Genomic DNA, 21,851 nt, shown 5'->3' on the forward strand with positions numbered 1-21,851 from the left:
AGCCCTGACTGGTGTGGCTCCATGAACTGAGCGCCGGCCTGCAACCCAAAAGGTTGCCAGTTCAATTCTCAGTCAGGGCACATGCCTGGGTTGCAGGCCAGGCTGGGGGGCATGCAAGAGGAAACCACACATTGATGTTTCTCTCCCTGTCTTTCTCCCTCCCTTCCCCTCTCTCTAAAAATAAATAAATAAAATCTTAAAAAAAAAAAAAAGGCCAAACAGATGCAAGATAAAAATAAAAGAGTAAAGCAGACTGAAGAATGATCCCACTCCCCATCTACTCAGTTTGATTCATCAGCATATTAAAAACGCACCTGGAAACCTGATGAATATTCTGCTGAAAGCCTCGCCTAAGAGTCTCACCCACAACAAGAAGATAAAAAGCCCTCAGGACAAAGACTCAGCGTGGGTTCGCCCTGGAGCACGCCCACGTCCCTTCCCGGCAGGAGCTTTTTACTCCCTCCGACACTCCAAGGCCCCCAGGAGACCTGCGGCCAGGGGAGCAGCGGGCAGTGGCAGCTCCACCAGGGCTTTCCCCCTGATCCTGCCTCCAAGGGCCCCTTTTTCTCTGACTTTCTGGTGAGCAAACAGCAACCTTGCCTTAGCTGTCTCCTGTTGCTGCTTCTACCCTGCGTCCTTCCTTTGTCTCACTCTTCCCAGCCTTAATAAACATACTTTTAAAACCACCTGGACTCATGATGTGAAATCTTTCTATATGAAGTCGAAAACTCACACGCTGCAGGCCAGCCTGAGGCTGACCTGCTCTGGCCTGGTCCCTGTCCACTAACATTACCACTGAGGCCTGGCGCCAGAGTCAGTGGCCACTGATGACCAACAGTGGGTGGCTCCGGGCTCTCACAAATTCCTGCCTGGGTGCCGACAGATTTGGGAGCTGGGCTCAGCCCACCCCTTCACCTCCCCAGCCAGGAGCGCAGCGGTGCCCACAGCCTTGCACCCTCCCCCGTGGCCAGCACACTGCTCCCTCTACCACAGAGGCCCTGGGAGGGTCTGCGAGGAGCATCCCCAGCTGGAGGGACTGGTCTCCAGAGCCTTCGGCCACTGCCGTGCTGGGATGGGGGAAGAGGGACCGTCCCGGCCACAGGCTCCAATGGACAGGGCCAGGGAAGGCGAGGCCGAGGGCCTGCGACGTGCGGCCCAGCAAAGGGAAGGCCCTGCAATAGACAGGCCAGGCCGGGTCCCTGCCAACGAGCCTGCGAATCAGGGTCAGGTGCCCATGTCACGTCCCCAGAGATTCCGCCAGTGCCCCATGTGTGGGCCCTTCTCTTTTCTGGGCCTTAGTTCCAACTCAGTTAAGAAGTTTGATACTGGATCATTTCTGAGGATTGGTCAGGGTACTAACTATGTATTAGTAGAAGTGACGAATTAAAAAAAAAAAAAAAAACTTTTAAAAGAATATACCAAGTAGTTGTGGGGTAAGTAATAATGGATCCTCATATGAGACATGCAGATTTTTATTTTAAAGTAACACTAGGGATACATGTAAATTGTTGCCTTCCACTGAGAATAACTAATGTAAAACAAAGAAATGGGCCCTGGCTGGTGTTGCTCAGTGGATTGAACGCCAGCCTGCCAACCAAAGGGTCGCCAGTTCGATTCCCAGTCAGGGCACACGCCTGGGTTGCCAGCCAGGTCCCCAGTAGTGGGGCATGAGAGGCAGCCACACACTGACGTTTCTCTCCCTTTCTCCCTCCCTTCCCCTCTCTCTATAAGTAAATAAATAAAATCTTGTAAAAAACTGGGAGACACCCTCTCCTCCCCTGAGCATTACCTTCGTTTTTCTCCCTCCTAAGCTCCAAGGCCCTTCTTTTGCTCTGTAACGTGTTTCCCAGCCCAGCCGGCTCCCTTCCACTACCTCTGCACTTATTTTTACAAAAAGAGGAAAGGAAGGAGAAAGAAGAGAAACATCGATGTGCAAGAGAAACATCAGTCAGTTGCCTCTCACATGGATCAGGGACTTGGCCTGCAAGCCAGGCATGTGCCCTGACCAGGAATGGAACCAGTGACCTGTCAGCTCACAGGCCAGTGCTCAATCCACTGAGCCACACCTGCCAGGGATGTGACTTTCTAAGTAAACTTTCTCTTATGAAAGAGAGAGAGAAAGGAAAGAAAGTGGAGAGGAGAGGAGAGGAAAAAAAGAAAGAAGAAAAGAGAAGTAAAGAAAAGAGGAGTACAAGGTAACATTTAAACCATCTCTTCCTAGAGTGTGAAATCTGTGTGGATAAAAAGGGGTCTTCGGGAAATAGCCTCACAGGTGGTCTGATCATAAATCAGTAACTGGGCAGCTTACGGTGGGTTGCCAGGCCCCAGGACCATGATATTTTAGTAAAAGGCTTATCTTTGCCTTATCAATGCCTGTCCATTGTTTCTGAAATCTAAGTTAACACTCCTTTGAAATGCCCCCCTTTACATCCCTTTACACCTCTTTTTCCTAAAATGGAACCACCCTCTAGAAAGCACACAATCTTAACTATCCTGCAAGCCAGTGGAAACCAGAAAAGTAGGGGGAAGGGACGGCAGGGGTGGGGGTGGGGGGTGTTGTGCTGCCTGTCACTATCAGAACCAATAAGTAGAGACAGGGATTGACTCTATGGACTGAACCCAACAGAACCGTTTATTCAGATGCCGGCAACCTGAGGAGACAGTGGGTCATGTGCCCTAAAAGACTGACCACCTTACATCTTGTCTCAAGCCGACCTTTTTATAAGGACAAGAGGGTGGGTAAGGGGTTTGGAATTTAAGAAAAAAGTAGGTGAGGGGTTTGGAATTCAAGGAAAACGTTAATCAGATAAAAGCACATCCTTTCATCTGTGAGTCTTTATCTGGGTCCTGGCCGAGCACTGCCCCCCCGGAGCAGTGGCTGCGTTTCCGGCCGCCCCCTTCAGTCCTGGGGGCACCGCCCTCGAATGGCCTGTGGGCCCCCCGGTCAGGGTGGGTCTGGTCACACATTGCACCTCCTGGAACGATCGCTTTCTACCCACATTAAGCACTAAGCCTGTTAACTATAATTTAAAGCTAAAAAATTTTAACTTCTTGAGTTCCCCATCACAATTCCCGCCTTGCTTTCTCCCACCTCCATGGAATCTTCTTTACATTCCCTCTTTAATTTCAAATGCATTAAAATATTGCAAAACTGTCATTCTCCATGGCACTTGAGGTCTTGCTGCCTGAAACATTTGTTGCCAGTTTGACTCAAATAAACTTATACAAGTTATCTACAGGTTTGGACATTTCTGTGCACACCTGGACCAAGGCAGCCACACAGGATGGCAGGTGTTCCCCAGCAAGTCAGTTACACACGTGGCCTCTACCCATTTGTTGTTCGGTCAGCCTCCCTCCTGGCATAGTTTGTGGGTCCCCCACAGCCCTGGGAAGGCCTACAGCAAGAGCCGGATCAAAGGCCTACCTGCAGGTGCAGAATTATAGCTTTGGCCATTTGGGGTGATGTTTAGGAGCCAGGACTTTCTCATTTCTGAAGCCCACAATGCAGGCTTCTATGTGTTGATATCACAACAGCCAAACCTGTAGAGAATTTTTAAAAGAGTTTACTTGAGCCAAACTAATGTAATATGCCAAGAAACAAGATCTCAAATGCTCTAGAATACTTTTTATGTATTTGGAATTAAGGAGGGAATGTAAGGAAGATTCGAAGGAAGGGGGAGAGGCAAGGCGGTGGGGGGGGTTGGATTACAGGATAGTTAGCAAGGTTCGGTGCTCTCCTAGGTGGGCATGTCTTCGAGAGAGATTACTTCGGGCATCTCAAAGGTGTGTTAACCTAGATGCACAAAGACAACTGACCTGGCTGGCTTAACTCAAGGAATTACGAGCCCTGGGCGGGGGCTGCCTGCGCAGTTAGTTAGAAGCTGTGACTTAGTGCAGCACCCTCTTTTGCTCACACCTGCAAACTACTACAGGCTGAGAGTCTTTGATTCGCAGCCTTCCTGTGCATTTTGGGGAGGATTTTTACCTGACAACGCCTTTGCACAACCTGGCAGTGGCCGAGGCGGACACGGACCCCTTCCATGTCTGCGGATCCAGCAACAACTGTGGGCAGCTTCTTCCGCCTTCAGCTCCTGTACCAACAATCGTCATTTCCTTGTAATACCAGAGAGCCAGGGACGCACACTGCTCCCTCCTGGGGCTTCCGAAAATGCTAACTGAACTCTGGTACCCCTTGTGCGTCCTGGTTCCCCTTGCCTGAGGAGAACTTTCACAACACCCCATTCTATTGAAAGGCCCATCACAGCGCTGGGGACAAGCGGCTCCTCCTGCTCAGGGTCCTTCTGGCTGGTCTAACGCGGACACGAGACAGTTAGCAGGAGAGCCAGCTTTAGTGCACACATACCACAGGCCGGCAGGCTCCAGAGGCTCAGAGACAGAAAGGGAAAGCGAGGGGCATGAGACACCCTGCGCTGGGGCGGGAGGGCACCGGGGACAGGAGCGGGTCCGCCGGGGTCCGCGCAGGGCGAGGGCAAGAGCCATGTTCAGTGGTTCCATGCGGTCCTGCCCTGCGGCTACAGCAGAAGCGGGCATCTGTGGCTCGGATGCCAGGCAGGGCCCCTGACCCCAGCTCTGCCTGGCAGTTAAGTGGGCAGGTGTCTCTCCTGAGTCCACAGGGTCTTGCTTGCCTCCAGCCCAAAACAATCCACATGTCACAGAGGCACAGCCGGGGTCTTTGTCTGTTTTTTGAGAGAGGGGAAGGGAGGGGGAGAAAGAGGGAGAGAAACGTCAGTGTGTTGGAGAAACGTCAGCTGGTTGCCTCTCTCCTGCCCCCAACGGGGGCCTGCAGCACAGCCCCGCGCCGCGACCGCCACCTCTCAGTTTGCAGGGAGGACACCCACCTCGCCCGGCCTCCAGTCAGGGCCACAGGCCACAGAGGCGCGTCTTGAGACGACTGGGTCTGAACCCCACAACAGCTTGCGGCCGCGTTAAAGAGCACATTTAAATTACCCAGGACACCTGCTGCACGCTTTATTCTGGGGACCATCACAGCCACGGCGTGAGTGGGGCGGGGGAACCGCAGGGGCTCCACTCTGAGTGCAAGGACCAGTGGGAATTAGTAGCCAGGGAGCAGGGCAGGGTCGGGGTGGCAGACCCCCAAAAGGAATCCCGCGCGCGCGTGGGGCGTCAGGGTTCTGGCGAACCCCACGACCTCGGCGCCCTGCTGAGCACCCCCCACCCCGTGGCGGGAAGGCGGAGCAGGAGGCCGCACGGCAGGGGCTTTGCGGGGACGCGCTCCCGCTCCCCCGACGGGATTCTTGCCGAGACGCGCCGATGCGGAGACGGGCGCGGGCAGGACGCCCACCGTCAGCTCTGGGGGAAACGTGCTCCGGGAAGGCTGAGCGGACTTCGGTTCAGGAGAGAACGGGCAGCGCGGGAGCATCGAGACCTGCAGAGGATCTTTATAACACGTTATTTGAGCCAAACTGCCGACAGTTGCTGGGAAGCAATGTCTCAAAATTTTCCGAAAATGACAGGTTACTGCTGTCGTGGGGGGTCGCCCCGTAGGTAGAGGCCCGGAATCAGCGCGGGGCTTGCTTAAGGCCAAGAGGAAGCTTCTGCCAGAAAAGTCGCAGGCCTGGGGCCTGACAGCGCACCCTGACCTGCCCGGCTAGGAATCTGTGAGCAGGTCACCCGTCAGGGGCCTCGCATGGATCCCCCCACCGCGCCTGCCCGCCCTTGTTCATTGCCAGCAACAGCCTAGGCTTTTTCTAGTAGAATAGAAAAGGCAGAGATCACCGAGCTGATTGTCGGCTTGCGTGCCCTTCTCTGGGCCACAGGCAAAAAAGTCTGGGAAACGCTGGCCCCAGAGTGAGATCGGGGCTCTTCAGCCGGCGGGGTGAGGCCCTGGGCCTCCGCTGGAGCCGCGTGAAGCGCGCAGGCCGCCCCCGCCCCCGCCCCCCGCCCCGCGTAAGCTCCCCGGAGGCCCTTCCCTCCGCTTTCGAGCTAGGGACACCCCAGCAACCCCCACCTGGCCATGACCGACAGCGAAGGCCGCCTTGGCGCCACTCTGGGCGGACAGCGAGCTCGGCCGGCCGGCCGACCACCCTGTCGGTTCCCTTCAAAGGCAGGCACCGCCCGCGGCTTCCCGGTTCAGGTCCCGGCGCGCGGGAAAGGCCAACAACAAATCGGTGCTTCTCTCTCCCAGCAGGGTTTCCCTCTCCCTTCCACGCTCTCTCTGCAAGCACTGAAAAACTGTTCTCCGGTGAGGAGAAATATATACTCATCCCGAGGCCCTCCTTCCCTGCAGGCCCGCCTCCCAGCTGGGAACTCCTGGGCAGGGGTCCGGCTTCTGCGCACCTGCCCCCAGGAGAGCTCTCCCCAAATGTCCCCTCTTTGCAGGAGGGCCACTCGTTCGCTTGCTCCACCTTCCCACCACGCCCGCGAGGCTTCCGGGTCTTTCCAACAGGCCCGCGGGCTCACCCTGAGCCCCGCTGCTCTCAGTCCGTACCCGGTGGACGCTACATTGAAGGGACTCAGACCAGGACACAGAGCCACTGGAAATTATCTCAATATTCGGAGAGATGACTGAACAAAGGCAACTAGAATGCAAAGAAGAAGATGGATGGGGAGGTGGAGGGGCAACACTGTCATTTTAACCAGTTAGGGTAGGAGATAAAAGGCCGGAAAAAGAGGAAGGTGGCAAGTTCCACACCTCATTGAGGGTCCAAACGTACGTACCAGAGACTGTGAACAAGAGACTGTAAATAATCATCACCCACAAACACGACAGTAAAATGGCCGCAGGGTCCGCAACCTTGCAGCGCACCACTGTGCATGGCGGGGGTTTCCAGGCCTGTGCCACTTTCCTGGGCACCCATCCCAGGCCAGCACCCATCGCCACCAACTAGGTGACTTAAAACGACAGGAATTTATCCCCTCGCAGCTTTGGAGGCCAGAGTCTGAAGTCAAGGCTGGGGCAGGGCCGCTCTCTCTGGAGGCGCTCAGAAAGAGGCCTCCCTTGCCCTCTCCGGACTTCCGGCGGTTACCAGCGACCCCTCAGTGTCCCTGGCCTTGTGGACACATCGCCCCGGTCTGTGCCTCCAGCCTCACGGAGCTTCACCCTGCGCATCCGCCTGCGGTGTCCTGCCAAGAGAGGTGCCCGTCGCTGGATTTCAGGCTCACCTGAATTCAGTGGAACTTTGTCTTATTTACCTGGTTTACGGCTGCAAAGACCCGAGTTCCAAATAAGGTCACAGAAGAGATTGGGACGTAAACATATCTTGTTGGGAGACACATTTCTACCCATTCCGAGACCTTCGCTTCCACTCTGATTTGCGTATGAAGCAAACTGAGCTTGAGGGGATGGGGCTACAGCACTGGTGTATGAAAGAAATATATATTTGGTTATTCAGATGACCAAAACATATATTTGCTCAGGGTGGACAGTGATAAAGGTGACTTTTGTTATAGGAATGAGGTGACTTTGGAAAGCGCCCAAGGGTGGGGGTGGACCTCCAGCGATGACTAATGTGAGGTTCAGCCCCACGCCCTGGCCTCCAGGAAGAGGGCTGGCGGGGAGGCTCCGCTGCCACACCAGGGATTTCATCAGTCCTGCCTCCGTAAGGAAGCCTCCACCAAACCCCAGAGCCAGGGCATGGAGGGCTCCGGTCAGTGAGCACAGGGAGCTTCTGGGAGAGGGGTGCCCCTGGAGAGGGCACGGAAGCGCCCCGCCCCTGCCCACAGACCTGGCCCTTCTGTCCCTTCCATCTGGATTTCCTGAGCCATGTCCTTTTATTATAAAGTGGTGATCTACTAAGTAAAATGTTTCTCTGAGTTCTCTGAGCTGCTTGAGCAAATTAACAGAATTAAAGGAGGGGGTTGGGGGTACCTCTTATGTATGGCCAGTCGGTCATAAGTACAGTAAACCACCTGGACTTGCGATTGGCATCCTAATTGGAACCTCCAGTCTCTGGCTGGTTGGTCAGAAGCACAGGTGAGAGCCTGGCTGTGACGTGTGTGCATGTGTGTCTGTGTATGTGGGGAGCGTGGGGGACGAGTGAGCTCCGAGCCTGTGGAATCTGAAGCTAACTCTGGGCAGCAGTGTCAGAGCTGAGGTACATCCTCAGGAAACATGCTTCGTTTGTTGCCTGAGAGTTGTTTGTTGCTGCGGGGGAACCCCTCACCATCACCTGGGAAATGGAGCACGGAACCTCACCTTAGAGGTGGAAGGAAGACTTGAAAAAAGTTTACAAGGGCCAGTAGCTAGAGAGTATCAGAAAATCCCTGAAATGGGTCATGGCATGTTTAAAGGGTGTAGTGACAGTAAGGTGATCCATGAACAGCACGTGTTTTGAACAGCGTGGGTCCACTTATACGTGGAGCTTTTCAATAAATAGGTGCACTGCTTCAGTCCGCACTTGGGAGCTGGCCATGCCAAGGGCGCACCATGCACGCAGATGTATGCCATTTTACTTCATTATTTTTGTGTGTGTGAAATTATAAGGGAAATCTTATTTAGGAAGTTAGAGAGGTACTAGAAGGGCCCTTGGAACTCAGGAGAAAGAGAGAGACAGACACCACCATGAAGGACAAAAGAGGGAGGAGAGCCCCCAGCCAGGGGAAGAGGGAGAGGGAGGGCAGGCCCTGGGGAAAGAAGGGCGTGGGCGAAGGCCAGGCCAGCTCTGCAGAGAAAGCCGCTTTTTATTACTTTAAAATTTGTTTCTAAAATTATAGCTGATATACAATGTATTCTTTTCAAGTATACAATGTAACAATTAGACATTTATATAACTCCAGCAGGGACGGCAGGCAAGTCTGGTACTACCACACATAGTTACTACAATATTATTGACTACATTCCTGATGTACTTACATCCTTGTGACTATTTTATAACTATCAATTTGTACTTCTTTCCACTTTTTTTCAATTTGTACTTTTTAATTCCTTTACTTTTTTTACCTATCCTCAACCCCCCCCCCCCTTCTGGCAACTTGTTTTGTCAATGAACCTATCTCTGTTTTGTTTTGTGTATTTATTTTAGTTTTCACATGTAAATGAATTCATATGATATTTGCCTTCTTCTGAGTTATTTCACTTATCATAATAACATCTAGGTCCATAAATGTCACAGATGGTAAGATTTCATTCTTTTTTATATATTTGGCTGTGTAATATGCCATTGTATATGCACCACGTCTTTTTTTATCCACTCGTTCACCGATTGACACCTAGGTTGCTTCCATATCTTGGCTATTGTAAATAAAACTGCAGTGAACACAGGAGTACATATTATCTTTTTGAATAAATGTTTTCAATTTATTTGGATAAATGTCCAGAAGTAGAATTGCTGGATCATATGGTCGTTCTATTATTTTATTTTTTGAGGAAACTCCATGCTGTTTTCCACAGTGGCTGCACCAATCTGCAGCTAACAGTGACTAGGGTTCCCTTTTCTCCACATTCTTGCCAACTATTTTGTTGATTTATTGATGATAGCCATTCTGACAGGTGTGAGCTGATATCTCATTGTGGTTTTAATTTGCATTTCCCTGATGATTAGTGATGTCGAGCATCTCTTCACGTGTCTATTGGCCATCTGTATGTCCTCTTTGAAGAAATGTCTGTTGAGGACCTCTGTCCATTTTTTAATCAGGTTGTTGTTACTCTTGTTTTATATTGGGTTGTATTAGCTCTTTACAAATTTTTGATATTAACTCCCTTATTGGATATAACATTTGGAAATGTATTTTTCCTGTCTAGCAGGTTGTCTTTTTGTGTTGTTATTGGTTTTCTTTGTGAGGCAAAAGCTGTTTAGTTTGATGTAGTTTCATTTGTTTATTTTTGTTCTTGTTGCTTTTGTCCTAGGGGATTTCTCCAAAAACATATTGCTAATACCAATGTCAAAAAGATTATTCCTATGTTTTCTTCTAAGAGCTTTATAGATGCAGGTCTCCCATTTAAGTTGGTGATCCATTTTGAATTTATTTTTGTACATGGTGTAAGAAAGTCATCTAGTTTCATTTTTTTAAAAATGTATCTGTCTACTTTTTCCAACACCATTTATTGAAGAGATTGTCTTCAACCCATTTGCATTCTTGCCTTTTTCGTTGTAGATTAAATGACCATATAAGTGTAGATTTATTTCTGGGCTCTCTAGACTGAATAATTGATCTATGTGTCTGCCTTTGTGTAATTACCATGTTGTTTTGATTAATATGGCCTTTTGGCATAGTCCAACTTTGTTCTTTTTTCTCAATATTGCTTTGGATAGTTGATGTGTTTTGTGGTTCCATTTTAATTTTAGGATTATTTGTTCCAGTTGTATAAAAAATGCCACTAGTATTTTGATAAAGATGGTATTGAACATGCAGGTTGCTTTAGCTAATATGGATATTTTATGAGTATTAATCTTTTCTATCCATGAGCATGGTATATCCTTTCATTATTTGCATCTTCAATCTCTTTCATCAATGTCTAATAATTTTCAGAGCACAAGTCTTTTGCCTCTTTGGTTAAATTTATTCCTAGGTATTTTATTCTTTTTGATGCAATTGTAAATGGAATTGTATTCTGAATTTGGCTTTCTGATTGCTTTAGTGTATATAAACACAATAGATTTCTGAATACTAATTTTATATCCTGCAACTTTACTGAATTTATTTATTAGTTTCAACAATTTTTGTTGGAATTTCTTGGGTTCTCTTTATATAGCATTAGTTATCTCCCAATAATAACAACTTTACTTCTTCCTTTCCCATTTGAATTTTTTTTCTTGCCTAAATGCAGTGGCTAGAACTTCCAATATATATGTGGAATAAAAGTGATGATAGTGGGCATTTTTCTCTTGTTCCTGATCTTAGAGACAAAGATTTCAGCTTTTCATTATTGAGTATGATGTTGGCTGTGGGTTTGTCATATGTGACCTTTGTTATGTTGAGGTATATTTTCTCTATTTTACTTTGCAGACAGTTTCTATCATAAGTTGATATTGATTTTGTCAAATGCTTTTTCTGCACCTTATTGATATAATCATGTGATTTTTATCCTTCATTTTGTTTAGGTGATGTATTGTGCTCATTGATTTGCAGGTATTGAGCAACCTTGCATCCCACCCAGGAATAAACCCCCCTTGATCATGGTATATGAACTTTTTAATGTATTGCTGAATTTGGTTTGCTAATATTGTGTTGCAGCTTTGTTCATCAGGGTTATCAGTCTGTAATTTTCTTGTTTGGTAGCATCTTTGCCTGGTTTTGGTGTCAGGGTAATGCTGTTCCCATAGAATGAGTTTGGGTACTTTCCTCTTCAATTTTTTTGGAATAGTTTGTTAATTCTTTGAATATTTGGTAGAATTTACCTGTGAAGCCATCTGGTCCAGGAGTTTCATTAGTTGGGAATTTTTTGATAACTAGTGATTCTTTGTTCAGATTTTCTCTTTCTTCCTGAATCAGCACTGATCTACACAATGTTATCATGTAGTGGACTTAAGCATCTATGGGTTTTGGTACCTGTGAGGGTCCTGTAACCAATTCCCCATGGATACCATGAGCATTTAAGTTTTTGGTGAGTTTAAAGTTATACATACATTTTTTTACTTTGAGGGTGGTCAGAGTTCCTAACCTCCACATTATTGTTCAGTGATCAGATGTGCTTGGAGAGTGTGAGGAATGAGTAACTCAAAATTCTTCCTGCCAGGTGGGAAAATCTGGGGTAGCATCCAGGTGTTCAACAGCAAAAAAGTAGAGGGAGCTATGCTATCATAAGAGATGTAAAACACTAAAAATTTCAGAAGTTCGCGTGCAGTTAATTGAGAAGGAAAGGGGACCGTGATGCATGGGCATCTGTTATATATCTCGGTCTCTGGGCCGAGTACGTAAGGAGCCTTTCTTGATCCATGTGTGCTGGGTATTGTGTTACCGCGGCATGAGTGGAAGAACGCATCCACTCCTTCCTAGCATCTAAGGAGCTTGCACAGCAACGGGACTGGTACAGGGCTTCCCTGCTATTCCTGGGACTGAGAGGAAATACTCAGAGTAGGCACTCCATGGTTGCACGACCTAAATGGTACCTAGTGGGCAGGCTGGGTGGATGTGGAGGGGCCAGGATAAGGTCTGGCTCTGAGACAGGACCAGGACACAGATCTGGGTGTGGGGTCCAGGTCTGCCGTCTGAGATGGGAGCAGGGTATGGGGTCCAGCAGGCAGCAAGCCCCTCTTCCCTACAGGAGAGATTCCAAACTGTTATGTGGACCTTGCAGCTCCAGCCTCTGTGGGCTCTGGTGAGAATTAAGTGATAAAATGCAGGTGGCAGCCTAGCAGATGCTGAGCATATTGTGCATAGTGTCCTTCCCCCCCCGCACCCCCCACCCCCGCCACACACACCTGTACCACCAGGTCCTCAACCCGCTTCCTTTCTCTGAGCTCACTTTTCATCCTGAAACTCCAGGATCCTGGGACTAGCCTCATGGAAAGAGCAGACAGAAAGGATGAAACTCATGTAAACAGAAACATCCATAGAACTGCAGCAATCCGGGCCGTGCTCTCCTGCCCGCTGCATCGCGTCCAGGACCAATGCGTGAGAATCCTGAGGACCGAGACGGTGCCAGGCAGCAGGACGGACACTGTGGAACAGGGCCTCCCCGAGCCTTGCAGCTGCTGTGACAAGCCAGGCGGCCCCGCATTCTTACCACAGACCCCCGGATTGACGTCCTACGGTCCTCTGGGACTCCGTGGCCAAGCTGTCCCTCCCTGACAGCCTAGGACCCCCAGTGGATGCCCTCTCCAAGCCCACCTCTAAATAGTGGCAGGGACGTGACCCCCGCTGCCTGGCCATCGTCCTTGGTCCCTCTGTCCCCCAGGTGGCCCATCACCCTTCATCAAGGCTCACGCCAGCCCCTGGGCTGCTGAGTTCATCATTGGAGGTTGTCGGGCCACAGCCGTCCCGGGGTGTCTGGCTGAGCTGGGGCGAACACCCCAGTGCTAACGAACAGCTCCCCAAACTGACGTTTGCAGTATTGACCTTGTGTCCTTGACTGCAGCACCAAACGCGTGATTTCAAGGAAAGGGAGGGCAACTCTCTCCAGTGGCAGCTGGGCCGTTTTAGAGGTGCTGCCACTGGAGCCCTGTGCAGTAAGCTTGTGGGCCTATGTTTAGTTCTTAAAGTCTTCTTGCCTTCAGCAGAAGGAAAAGGAAAGCATAAAAATAGGTAGCGGCCCCCTTGGGACAGCTGGGAGGCCTGTCTTGTGAGAACCTTGCTAACACAGAGCCCCAGCGGGCAGCAGACTACCACCGGCCTCCGCACCGGCCACACCTCCTCTCCGCCGGTGCGCTGGTCGGCGCTTTCCCCAGAACGAGGAAGGGGGAGGGGGGTGGCGGTGTGGAGAGAGACCTAAGGGGCCGTCTCACCCACGACGGGGCCGGCAAGTCTGAAGTCTGCTGCGGCAGGCCGGCCAGGTGGCGCCGCGGAAGAGGTGCTGCGAAGGCCTTGCGTCTGGAGGCAGGTTGCAGGCACAGTCCCCTTCCTTGGGGACCTCAGTCTTCACTCCTAAGGGCTTCCACAGACGGGGTGAGGCCCACCCACGTTACTCAGAACTACTAATTTAAATGTGAATCCCATAAAAACAAATGGCGTTTGACCAAATGCCTGGCCGCTGTGGCCTGGGCAAGCGGACATGTCAGGTGAACCCCCCAGGCTCTGCTTCTCACCGGCCTGGACGGCGGAGCACTCACGGGTCCACCCCGCACTCAGCGCGCCGCCCCGCCCAGCGCCCCCTGGCCTGCGGCCCGCGCCCCGCCCCTCCTGCCTGCCGGCCGGCCGGCCTGCTCTAATTTCCCCCGACGTCACTAGGGGGCCCAGGCCCCGGGCCACAGCCGCGTCCCCGCTCCCTCACGGCGCCACGCTGCGCCGGCCCAGCGGTTCCGCGCCTCCGCTCTGCCCTCGGCCTCCGCCGGAGCCTGCGGCAGAGACCCCGGCAGCGTTTCTCCTCCTCTAACTGGACCTTGAACCGCACTGACGCCCGACCGCCCGTTTCCTAAATCGCATTTGCCTGTCGGCCTTTGGACACCTCCCGTCGTGTGTTCCTGCACCTCAGCGAGGCTGTGCCCGCCTCCCACGCCTCGCTCTCCCCGTGCCCCCCCTGCCCCGCCCTTGCTCCCTGTCTCCTCCTCCGTCTCCAGACCTCGTCCTTCGTCCCTCAGAGGCCGCTTCCCATCGCCCACGCCCACCCCGGTCTCCACGGCCGATTCCAGGTTTGCGCTCCAGCCTCGCCCTTCTCCCAGATGCTTGCCTCCACGTCTGGACCCAACTCACTGCTTGTCTTTCGGGCATCTCAGACCCAGAGAGACAAAACCCACCACCCTCCCCCGCGCCCTCCCGGATGCCTGCTTTCTGAGTGGGGCCCAGCGAGGCCCAGCCACAGCTGTTCCTCATTCGAAGGCCGCCCCGCACAGGGAGGAGCAGTCTGCCGGCCAGCTGCGGGATCTCCCTCTCCTGCCTGCCGTTCTGCTGCCCCTTAAACGTGGCACCTGCCTCTGCTCCATCCTGTTCGGAACAGTGGTCACGGTAAAGGACAGTAGGTCGAGCCACGCCCTGCTCGAATCCCGTGGCAGCTCCCTGGCCTGGGTATTCTCCACTGCCAGTGCCCCAGCGGGGCCATGCTCCTGCCTCGTGGCCTTCGCAGGTGCTGCTCCCTCTGCCCATCTACCGCAGTGCCCCCCCTCCACCTGCCACGCCCTCAGGTGCCATCTCCTTGCAGAGGTCCCACCCGGCGGCTGTGGCGGCTCCTCCTGCCGTTGTCACCAGTGGCATCTATTGAAGAGTCATTTATCATTTCCTGATTTTCCTTCCATCTCTCAGAAGCCAGGATCTTCTGTCCACCACAGTCTCCCCAGGGATGGAGCTACCGGTGACACACAGCAAGCACTTTATAAAGACACCCACAACCAGCAGTGGTTACATAAACCAAAGACGTGCCCAGTCCCGGTGGGCCTTCAGCAAGGTGAGGGCTCAGCCCCGTGCTGGTGCTTCGGCCGGCAACAAACGCAGCCCCACTTGGCGCCGGGGAAAGCATCTCCACGGCTCCCAGTGCCCCCACCAGCTCAGACACCCCGCCCCCTTGTTCACTGGCCACCACCCTGTGGCACCCCTCCTCCCCTTAGGCCCCCTGTTCTTATCCAGGCTTGAGCTTAATCAGCTCCCTCATCCCAGATGTCACCGTGGCGACGGAGCCTGCCCTGGCTTCTTTATACCTTTACTCGATGCTGCTCCACTTTCCTTGTCCTCTGCAGCACGGATCAAACTTGGCCAGTCATGGCATCGACTTTGCCAGCTGCTTGCGCCCTCTCTCCCCGCAGCAGCTAGTTGTGTTGATGGATGTTCCCTGAGCATCTGGAAAGTCGCCTCGCACTAAGAAAGCCTGGTAGGTGGCTCAGTATGTTTGTAGAGTGATGACGGATTCCATGCCCACCCAATGAGGTGAACAGCATTAGCTCTGTTTCCTGGATGAGGAAACTGAGCTGCAGAAAGGTTAAGTAGGCCTGAGATCACCGGGTGAGGAGTCAAGGAGACGCCTTCACCCAGGTGCCTAGCAAAACACAGGACAAATGCAAAATAAGGGCAAGTTCTGAGCTGAGATGGATCACCAGTTTGCAGGGAGGTGTCATTTCAGGGGAAGGAGCTGGGCTGGGCAGTGGGGACTGACTTGCCGTTGCCTGCTGGCAAACTCTGGGTCCAGCCTTTTACCTGCTTAGGACCACAGAGAGGCGGAGCGAGGAGCACAGCTTCCCCCGGCCAGTCTCCGGGCTGGGCGCTCACCGCAGTGCCACAGGCTGGGATTTTGCTCAAGCCCATCGTCCAGGCTACCTGGCTGGTCCCTGGTTTCACCCAGGGGGGCCCTCTCCTCTGGCTGCATGGCCTCAACGGAGCTGGCCAGGGCTCCTGGCGTGGGCAGGGGTGCGGGCTGGCACGGTTCGGTGAAGTCAGACAGGGGTGGCTCCCTTTGGCATCCACAGGTTCCAGGTGAGATCCCTGGGTGACTGTTTGGAGGAACAATCACTGGTCGCTAAAAAGAGCTTCACTCCTTTGCCTTCCTCCATCTCTTGCTGGAGTCAGAGCCCAGGTGTCTGACAGATGCAACTCCCAGTAACTTCCACCAGCCCGCAGTGATAGTTTGTCACTTAAAAAAACAGGGGCACCAGACCAAATATGGAAAAGATGCGCAGGGAAAGGGGCTGGAGTCTCGACCCACCCACCCGGCCCTCACCCACTTAGCTGGCCATATTCTTTGAGGGAACGGATTGGTTTGTTCTGCTTGCCCTGGCATCAGCGTCTGGCTGAAAACAGGTGTCTGCGGTCGGAGACCCTCCAGTGCTTGCTACTCAGAGACTCTTCTCTGCCCCTCTGTTCCCCGGGAGAGTTTAACTTCAGGGCCGGTGGACAGAGCAGTACGTAGGAGGGAATCAGATCTGCTCAGGGGGCCCGAGGCACTCTCCCTCCCATACTCCGGAACCTGGAAGGTTAAGGGTGACTCAGGGGCTATATTCAGCATGGGGTAGTGTTGGGGGATTTGGAGGCCCTAATTCCTGCTTGCCCCTCACTGCCCCTTCCCTAGGCCTCTAACCTCCCCCTGTGCCTCTGGCTCAGTTTGAGCTGAGAGCCCCGAGCTCCCCCGCCAGCCGCTCGGAGTGACTCTCCGCGCGCTCCCCAGCCTTGTCCTCAGAAGGGCCGTGCAGCGGGCAACCTTCCTTAAACTGAAACTCGGCAAATCTGTTTAAGCCCAAGAAAGTGCAAGCTGACACCTCGGATGTCCCAAGGCGGGGGAGGCAGAGAGAAGGGGTCTGCGTTTCTCTTGCCCTTCCCGTCTCTTCGGTGGCCGCAGCCGGCTCCTAGAACAGGTTCTGGCCATCAGGGGGTGGCGCCTGCCAGGGGCGGTCACAAGGGATTCCTAAAAGGAGCAGCTCCCTTTCCAACCTTCAGCCCCAGCCCTGGATCGGTCGTTCCGGGCATCCACAAGCCTTGGGGCGCGGGAGTGGAGAGAACGGCGGAGAGGATCGCCCAGACACCAATCGGCACCGCGCGTCCTCCGCCGACAGTGTCTACGGCCACCGCCTGCGGGCGCCGTCCCCGCCGCGCCCTCTACGCCCCCGCCCCCAGCCCACCGGGCGCGCCCCAGGCCTCGCGGAGGCTGGGCCTGGCGGCGGGGCGGACACCCTGGCCGGCGCCACGGCCCGGACGCGCGCGAAGAGGGGCGGGGCGGCGCACGAGCCGGGCTGGGGGTGTCGGATGTCACCCCTGCGCACACCTCGGCCGGGGGGCGGGGAGCGAACCACTGAGACGCCGAGACCTCCGCGGTCCTAGAGCGGAGCAGGAAGTGTCCCAGGGGAGGGAGCTGGAGGGTCCGGCCTTTTCTTTCCTCCGCGTCCGGCGGGCTCCGGCAGCGGCCAAGCCTGCGCGGCCCGCCAACGGGGACGCGTTGCAGCAGTGAGTTTGGCCGGGCTCCTGCGGCCCGCGCGGCGCCCTCCCACTCCCTCCTCCAGCCGCAAGCACCCCGGATTCCCGGCCTCGCGCCCCCCGATCGAGCGCGCCCCTCGGCCCCGTGCGCCCCCCATCCCGGAGCCGATCGTCGGTGGATCCGCGGGCGGGGCGGGGCGGGTAAAGCAACACCAATATTGTTTTTCAGGCGCCTGCATCTGTTCTTACTCTCCCCTCCCAAGTGGAACCGTGGTTTTCTGGATGAGCAGGAGACGGGGCTTGGCTGGCCAGGGACGGAGTCGGGCCCTGCAGAGAGCCCGCCTCGGGAAGGACACCGGGAGGCCGGCGGGGAAGGATGAGGATCGGCTGCGGAGACTAACGCGGCAGTCGGAGCGATTTGAGTTGGACGCGGGGAAGGAGTTCCAGGCTGTGAGGTGAGGAGCCGGGAACTGGCCACACTGCGGGGGGGAGGGGGGAGGGGAGGGGGCGCGCGTGAATGTGTGGTGCGCGCGCGTGAATGTGTGGTGCGCGCGCGGGCGCGCGCTGCGGGGGAAGCGGGAGACAGGGAGCGGGGAAATGCTCGGCCTTTCCCTGGCCTAGCCTAAAATGCCCTCCCCTTTCCTTTCTGCTGATCCCGCGCTGTCCCTGCTCCTGGAAGCCCGCCCCGTCCCGCCCCGTCCTGTCCCGTCTGGCCGGCCCCGCCCCGCCCCGCCCGCCCCGCCCGCCCCGCGGGGATCCTCTGGGACCTACGGTCGTTCATTCATCAGGCATCGCTCCTGAGTCTCCAGCGGCCAGGTGCCCGGGTGACAAAGAGGAACGCCGTTGTCTGGTTAGGGCTGGTTCTCAGCGGACACCGGACACCGACCTGAGCGCCGAGGGTGGAGCCTGGCTCCCTCAGGTTGGGGCAGACCGGAGCCCCCAGGGCTTCTGCAGGTGTGGCGGCTGAGCTCAGGGCCTTCGGGGCGGTGTAGTCGAGACTGGTTCCTGACGCAGGAGCCGGTCCTGAAGAAGGTGTACATGGGGCGCGCTGAAAGGGGCCAGGGGCCCAGCCAGACTCCTTCCGTCCTTTTCTGCTAGACTGTTTTCCCTTGGAAAGCAAAGCGGTCCGGACACTTGGGTTTTTCCGACTGCCGTACTGCAGGTTCGTCACTCTTCCCTGACTAGCAGCGAGGCCTGCACTCCGCATGGGCCCCTGTGAGCCGCTGAGCGGTGCGGGGCGAAGGTTGAGCTGGGGCCCTCAGGCACTCCGGGTGTGGAGGTCCAGTGACTGCCCGGTGGTCTCAGAGGCCTGGGGGTGGAGAAGGGGCTTTCTCTGGGTCCCCTAGTCAGTGAGTGTGCTGTCATTCTCGGATGTCGCCCTCTGTGCGTGCCCCGGGGCGATGGAGGGGCCCTGAGCTCCGCTGGGCTCTTATGGGGGTCCCCGCCTCTGTCACGCCTGGCAAGTGTTCTTTGGTGTGTGCAGGTGCCTTCATTATGCCTTCAGGGAGCCCTGGCTGGTGGCTCAGTGGGCTGAGTGCCGACCTGTGAACCGAAGGGCTCTGGGTTCAGCTCCCAGTCAGGGCACAGGCCTGGGTTGCAGGCCAGGTCCCCGGTGGGTGGCATGCGACAGGCAACTGATCAATGTTTCTTTTGCACATTGATGTTTCTCTCCCTCTTTCTCTCTTCCCTTCTCTCTAAAAAACAACAAACCTTTTTTTTAAAAAAAAAAGATGACAAGCATAGAGAAGGTGGTGAAGGCAAGGTCAGGCATCTTTAAACAGAGGCTTAAATTTCACTGTTTAGACTTAGCTGGGGGAGGCTGATCTGAAAGTGCTGGGGTTTTTAAACATACAGCGTTACTTTCCTCCAGGAATCTCAGTGTGGCGGTCACTTTTGACTGCCCTGTTTCCTGTGTAGGTATCTTCTCAGCCACATGCTTCACCCCTCACTGCCCCGCCCCCGCAGGGAAGAGTGGGTGCGCTGTCTGTCCAGCAGGTCTAGCACCAGCGCTGGCCTGGCCCCTGGCTAGCAGGTTCGTCCCCCATCCCCCGCACACCCTCTTGGCTCTTCCCTGCGAACCTGTCTTTGTCTTTCCAGCTCATGTTGCGAAGGTCTCCAGGGCAAGGACGGTGACTTTGGCTCAGAAGCCCCAAGATAGCAGCCCGCCTGGCTCGACGCTCTCGGGTCCTCTCCAGGAGGGCCCGGCCCCCGAAGGTACCCCAGAGTCTTAATTCCTTCTCTCTCCTGCACGTAGCCCTGTACGTGTCCTGGACGCTCCGAATGCCGTCGGCACAGTGAAAGACCGTTGCTTTTCTCCTGGACCCCCTGCCTTGTCTGTCCCGTTGGCCAGTTAGGGGATCGCATCCCGAGGCCGCAGTGGGGTGGCATCGCCCTCCTGCCCTCTTGTGCGAGGACCAGCTGCACCGGCCCTTCCCGCAGGCCCCGGTGCTTCTCCCAAGGGTGGTCTCTGGGCCGTGTCGCTCTCCCCATCACCACCCCCAACACCTGCTGCAGGAGACCAGAGCATTGAAGCCAGTGATTTCTGTTTGGAAATAGGGTCGTCTTCTGCTGCTGACCCCCATCAAATCCCATCATGCCCACAGCCCTGTGCCCCCGAGTGTTGGCTCCAAAGGAAAGTGAGGAGCCCAGGAAAATGAGGAGCCCACCGGGAGAGAGCCCTGGCCCCCAGGGCGAGCTTCCCAGCCCAGAGTCCTCCCGCCGCCTCTTCCGCCGCTTCCGCTACCAGGAGGCGGCAGGCCCCCGGGAGGCCCTGCAGCGCCTCTGGGACCTGTGCCGGGGCTGGCTGCGGCCGGAGCGACACAGCAAGGAGCAGATCCTGGAGCTGCTGGTGCTCGAGCAGTTTCTGGCCATCCTGCCCCGCGAGATCCAGGGCTGGGTGCGAGCCCAGGAGCCTGAGAGCGGAGAGCAGGCGGTGGCTGCTGTGGAGGCGCTGGAGCGGGAGCCGGGCAGACCCTGGCAGTGGGTAAGCGGGCAGCCGCGCCGGGCGGCGGGGGCGGGCGGGGGGCGAGGGGCACAGCTGACTCGGGCCAAGTGCAGGGCCCTGGGGGGTGGGGGGTGGGATGTTGTGTCTGGAACTCCGTGCTCTCGTTGGGCCCACGGGAATGTTGGTCTCAGCAAAGCTCGCTGCATTCTCTCAAGGCTCTAATTAGGGGGAAGATAAGCCATCCCCCTTTCCAGCTCTGTCTGAGGCCTGGGCGGAGCCTCCAGTGGTCAGCCGCTGGCCCTTGCTGCCTGGGGCCCTCTCCTGAGACACCACGTTCTCTGGGATTGCAGCTCAAGCACTGCGAGGACCCAGTGGTGATTGATGACGGGGATGGTCCTCGCGACCAGGAGCAGGAGCCGCTGCCAGCAGAGCCCCAGAGCCACATCGCAAAGAGCCAGGAAGCCCAGCCTGCCGCCCTGCCACAGGGCCCAGGGCTCCTGAGCAGACTGCCGGGCCAGCTCAGCGGGGACCCAGGTAGGTAGCCTGGGGGTGTGGGGGAGGAGGCTGCATGCCCCGCCCTGTGCCTTGGCGTGGCTCCTGACCTTAACAGTTCTCTTTAGTTCCCTGAAGAGCCATAAACCACTTCCCAGGGCTGGGTTCCTCCCCGGAGGGATTGAATCCGAATCTCCCCGCAGGGAGTGTGCTCTTTTCCTGTTGCCCAGTCCACCCAGAGGGACTAATGCCGTAGGGAGTGTCTGAGGCTGCCCCGCCCTCTCCCTGTGGGGACAGCTGGGCACTGGCTGTCCCGTGGGGCTGTGTCGGGAACGGAGTGTGGCCATGTCCACTCGTCTCCCTGAGCCCGTCTTTACCAGCTAAACAACCCCTGACCTCAGGCGTGTTGCCAAGCTGCAGGAAGTCCAAAAACACCCTCAGAGGGGACAGGTAGGTAGGTGTCTCAGGGTTTGGGGCTTGGATGTCCCCTGGCCATTTCTGAATGTCTGTACAGAGTACACTGGTGGCTGCAGGCAGGTGGCTTTGGCCCAGGTACACTTGACTTTGAATCCTCTGGCTGTAACCTGGGGCAGGCTTCTAAACCCTGCAGGCCTTGGTCTCCTGGTCCATCCAAGGAGGCGATCGCTGCCCGTCTTGGGGATTAAAGGAATGTGTCCACACGACGTGGAGCCCAGGCCGAGCCAGCGGCGTTTTGGAGTTGACCTCGTCCTCCTGGGGAGCCGTGGTGCCCTCAGGTCGAGCAAGCGCCCTGTGCGGTGCAGGGGTTGCTTTGGGCAGGCTTTCCACACTGTGTGGGGCTCGCCAAAAAGTCCTATGGGTTTTTCCATAAAATAAGACACATTTTTCATTTTCATGGATTGATTTGGATATTTTGAGAATGTCAGCCATCTCCCACATGGTAGAGCATTGATGGTTCTCAATGTCTCGATTTGATCACTCTCAACTCCAGCTGGTCTACCTGACTGTGGAGCATTGTCCACTGAGAAAT

The 21,851-nt window shown here is 55.2% G+C and overlaps 1 protein-coding gene across 2 annotated transcripts in view; it reads left to right on the top strand.

Annotated features, from left to right (window-relative positions):
* The first annotated feature begins 17,322 nt into the window (after positions 1–17,322).
* The window catches only part of ZNF496 (zinc finger protein 496), a 33,873-nt gene continuing 29,344 nt past the window's right edge, over positions 17,323–21,851 (top strand). Inside the window, exons 1-5 of one of the 2 annotated variants that reach the window (XM_054584027.1) lie at positions 17,323–17,436; positions 17,636–17,861; positions 19,504–19,620; positions 19,963–20,389; positions 20,701–20,884. In XM_054584027.1, coding sequence (XP_054440002.1) covers positions 20,000–20,389; positions 20,701–20,884 — 574 coding nt within the window. In that variant the 5' untranslated portion in view covers positions 17,323–17,436; positions 17,636–17,861; positions 19,504–19,620; positions 19,963–19,999. The remainder of the gene's footprint in view (positions 17,437–17,635; positions 17,862–19,503; positions 19,621–19,962; positions 20,390–20,700; positions 20,885–21,851) is intronic. The other variant, XM_054584028.1, reaches the window with a different exon arrangement.

Source organism: Pteronotus mesoamericanus, unplaced genomic scaffold (assembly GCF_021234165.1).
Source record: "Pteronotus mesoamericanus isolate MK-2021 breed Mesoamerican mustached bat unplaced genomic scaffold, CSHL_Meso_final contig_752, whole genome shotgun sequence".
NCBI classification, from domain to species: Eukaryota; Metazoa; Chordata; class Mammalia; order Chiroptera; family Mormoopidae; genus Pteronotus; species Pteronotus mesoamericanus.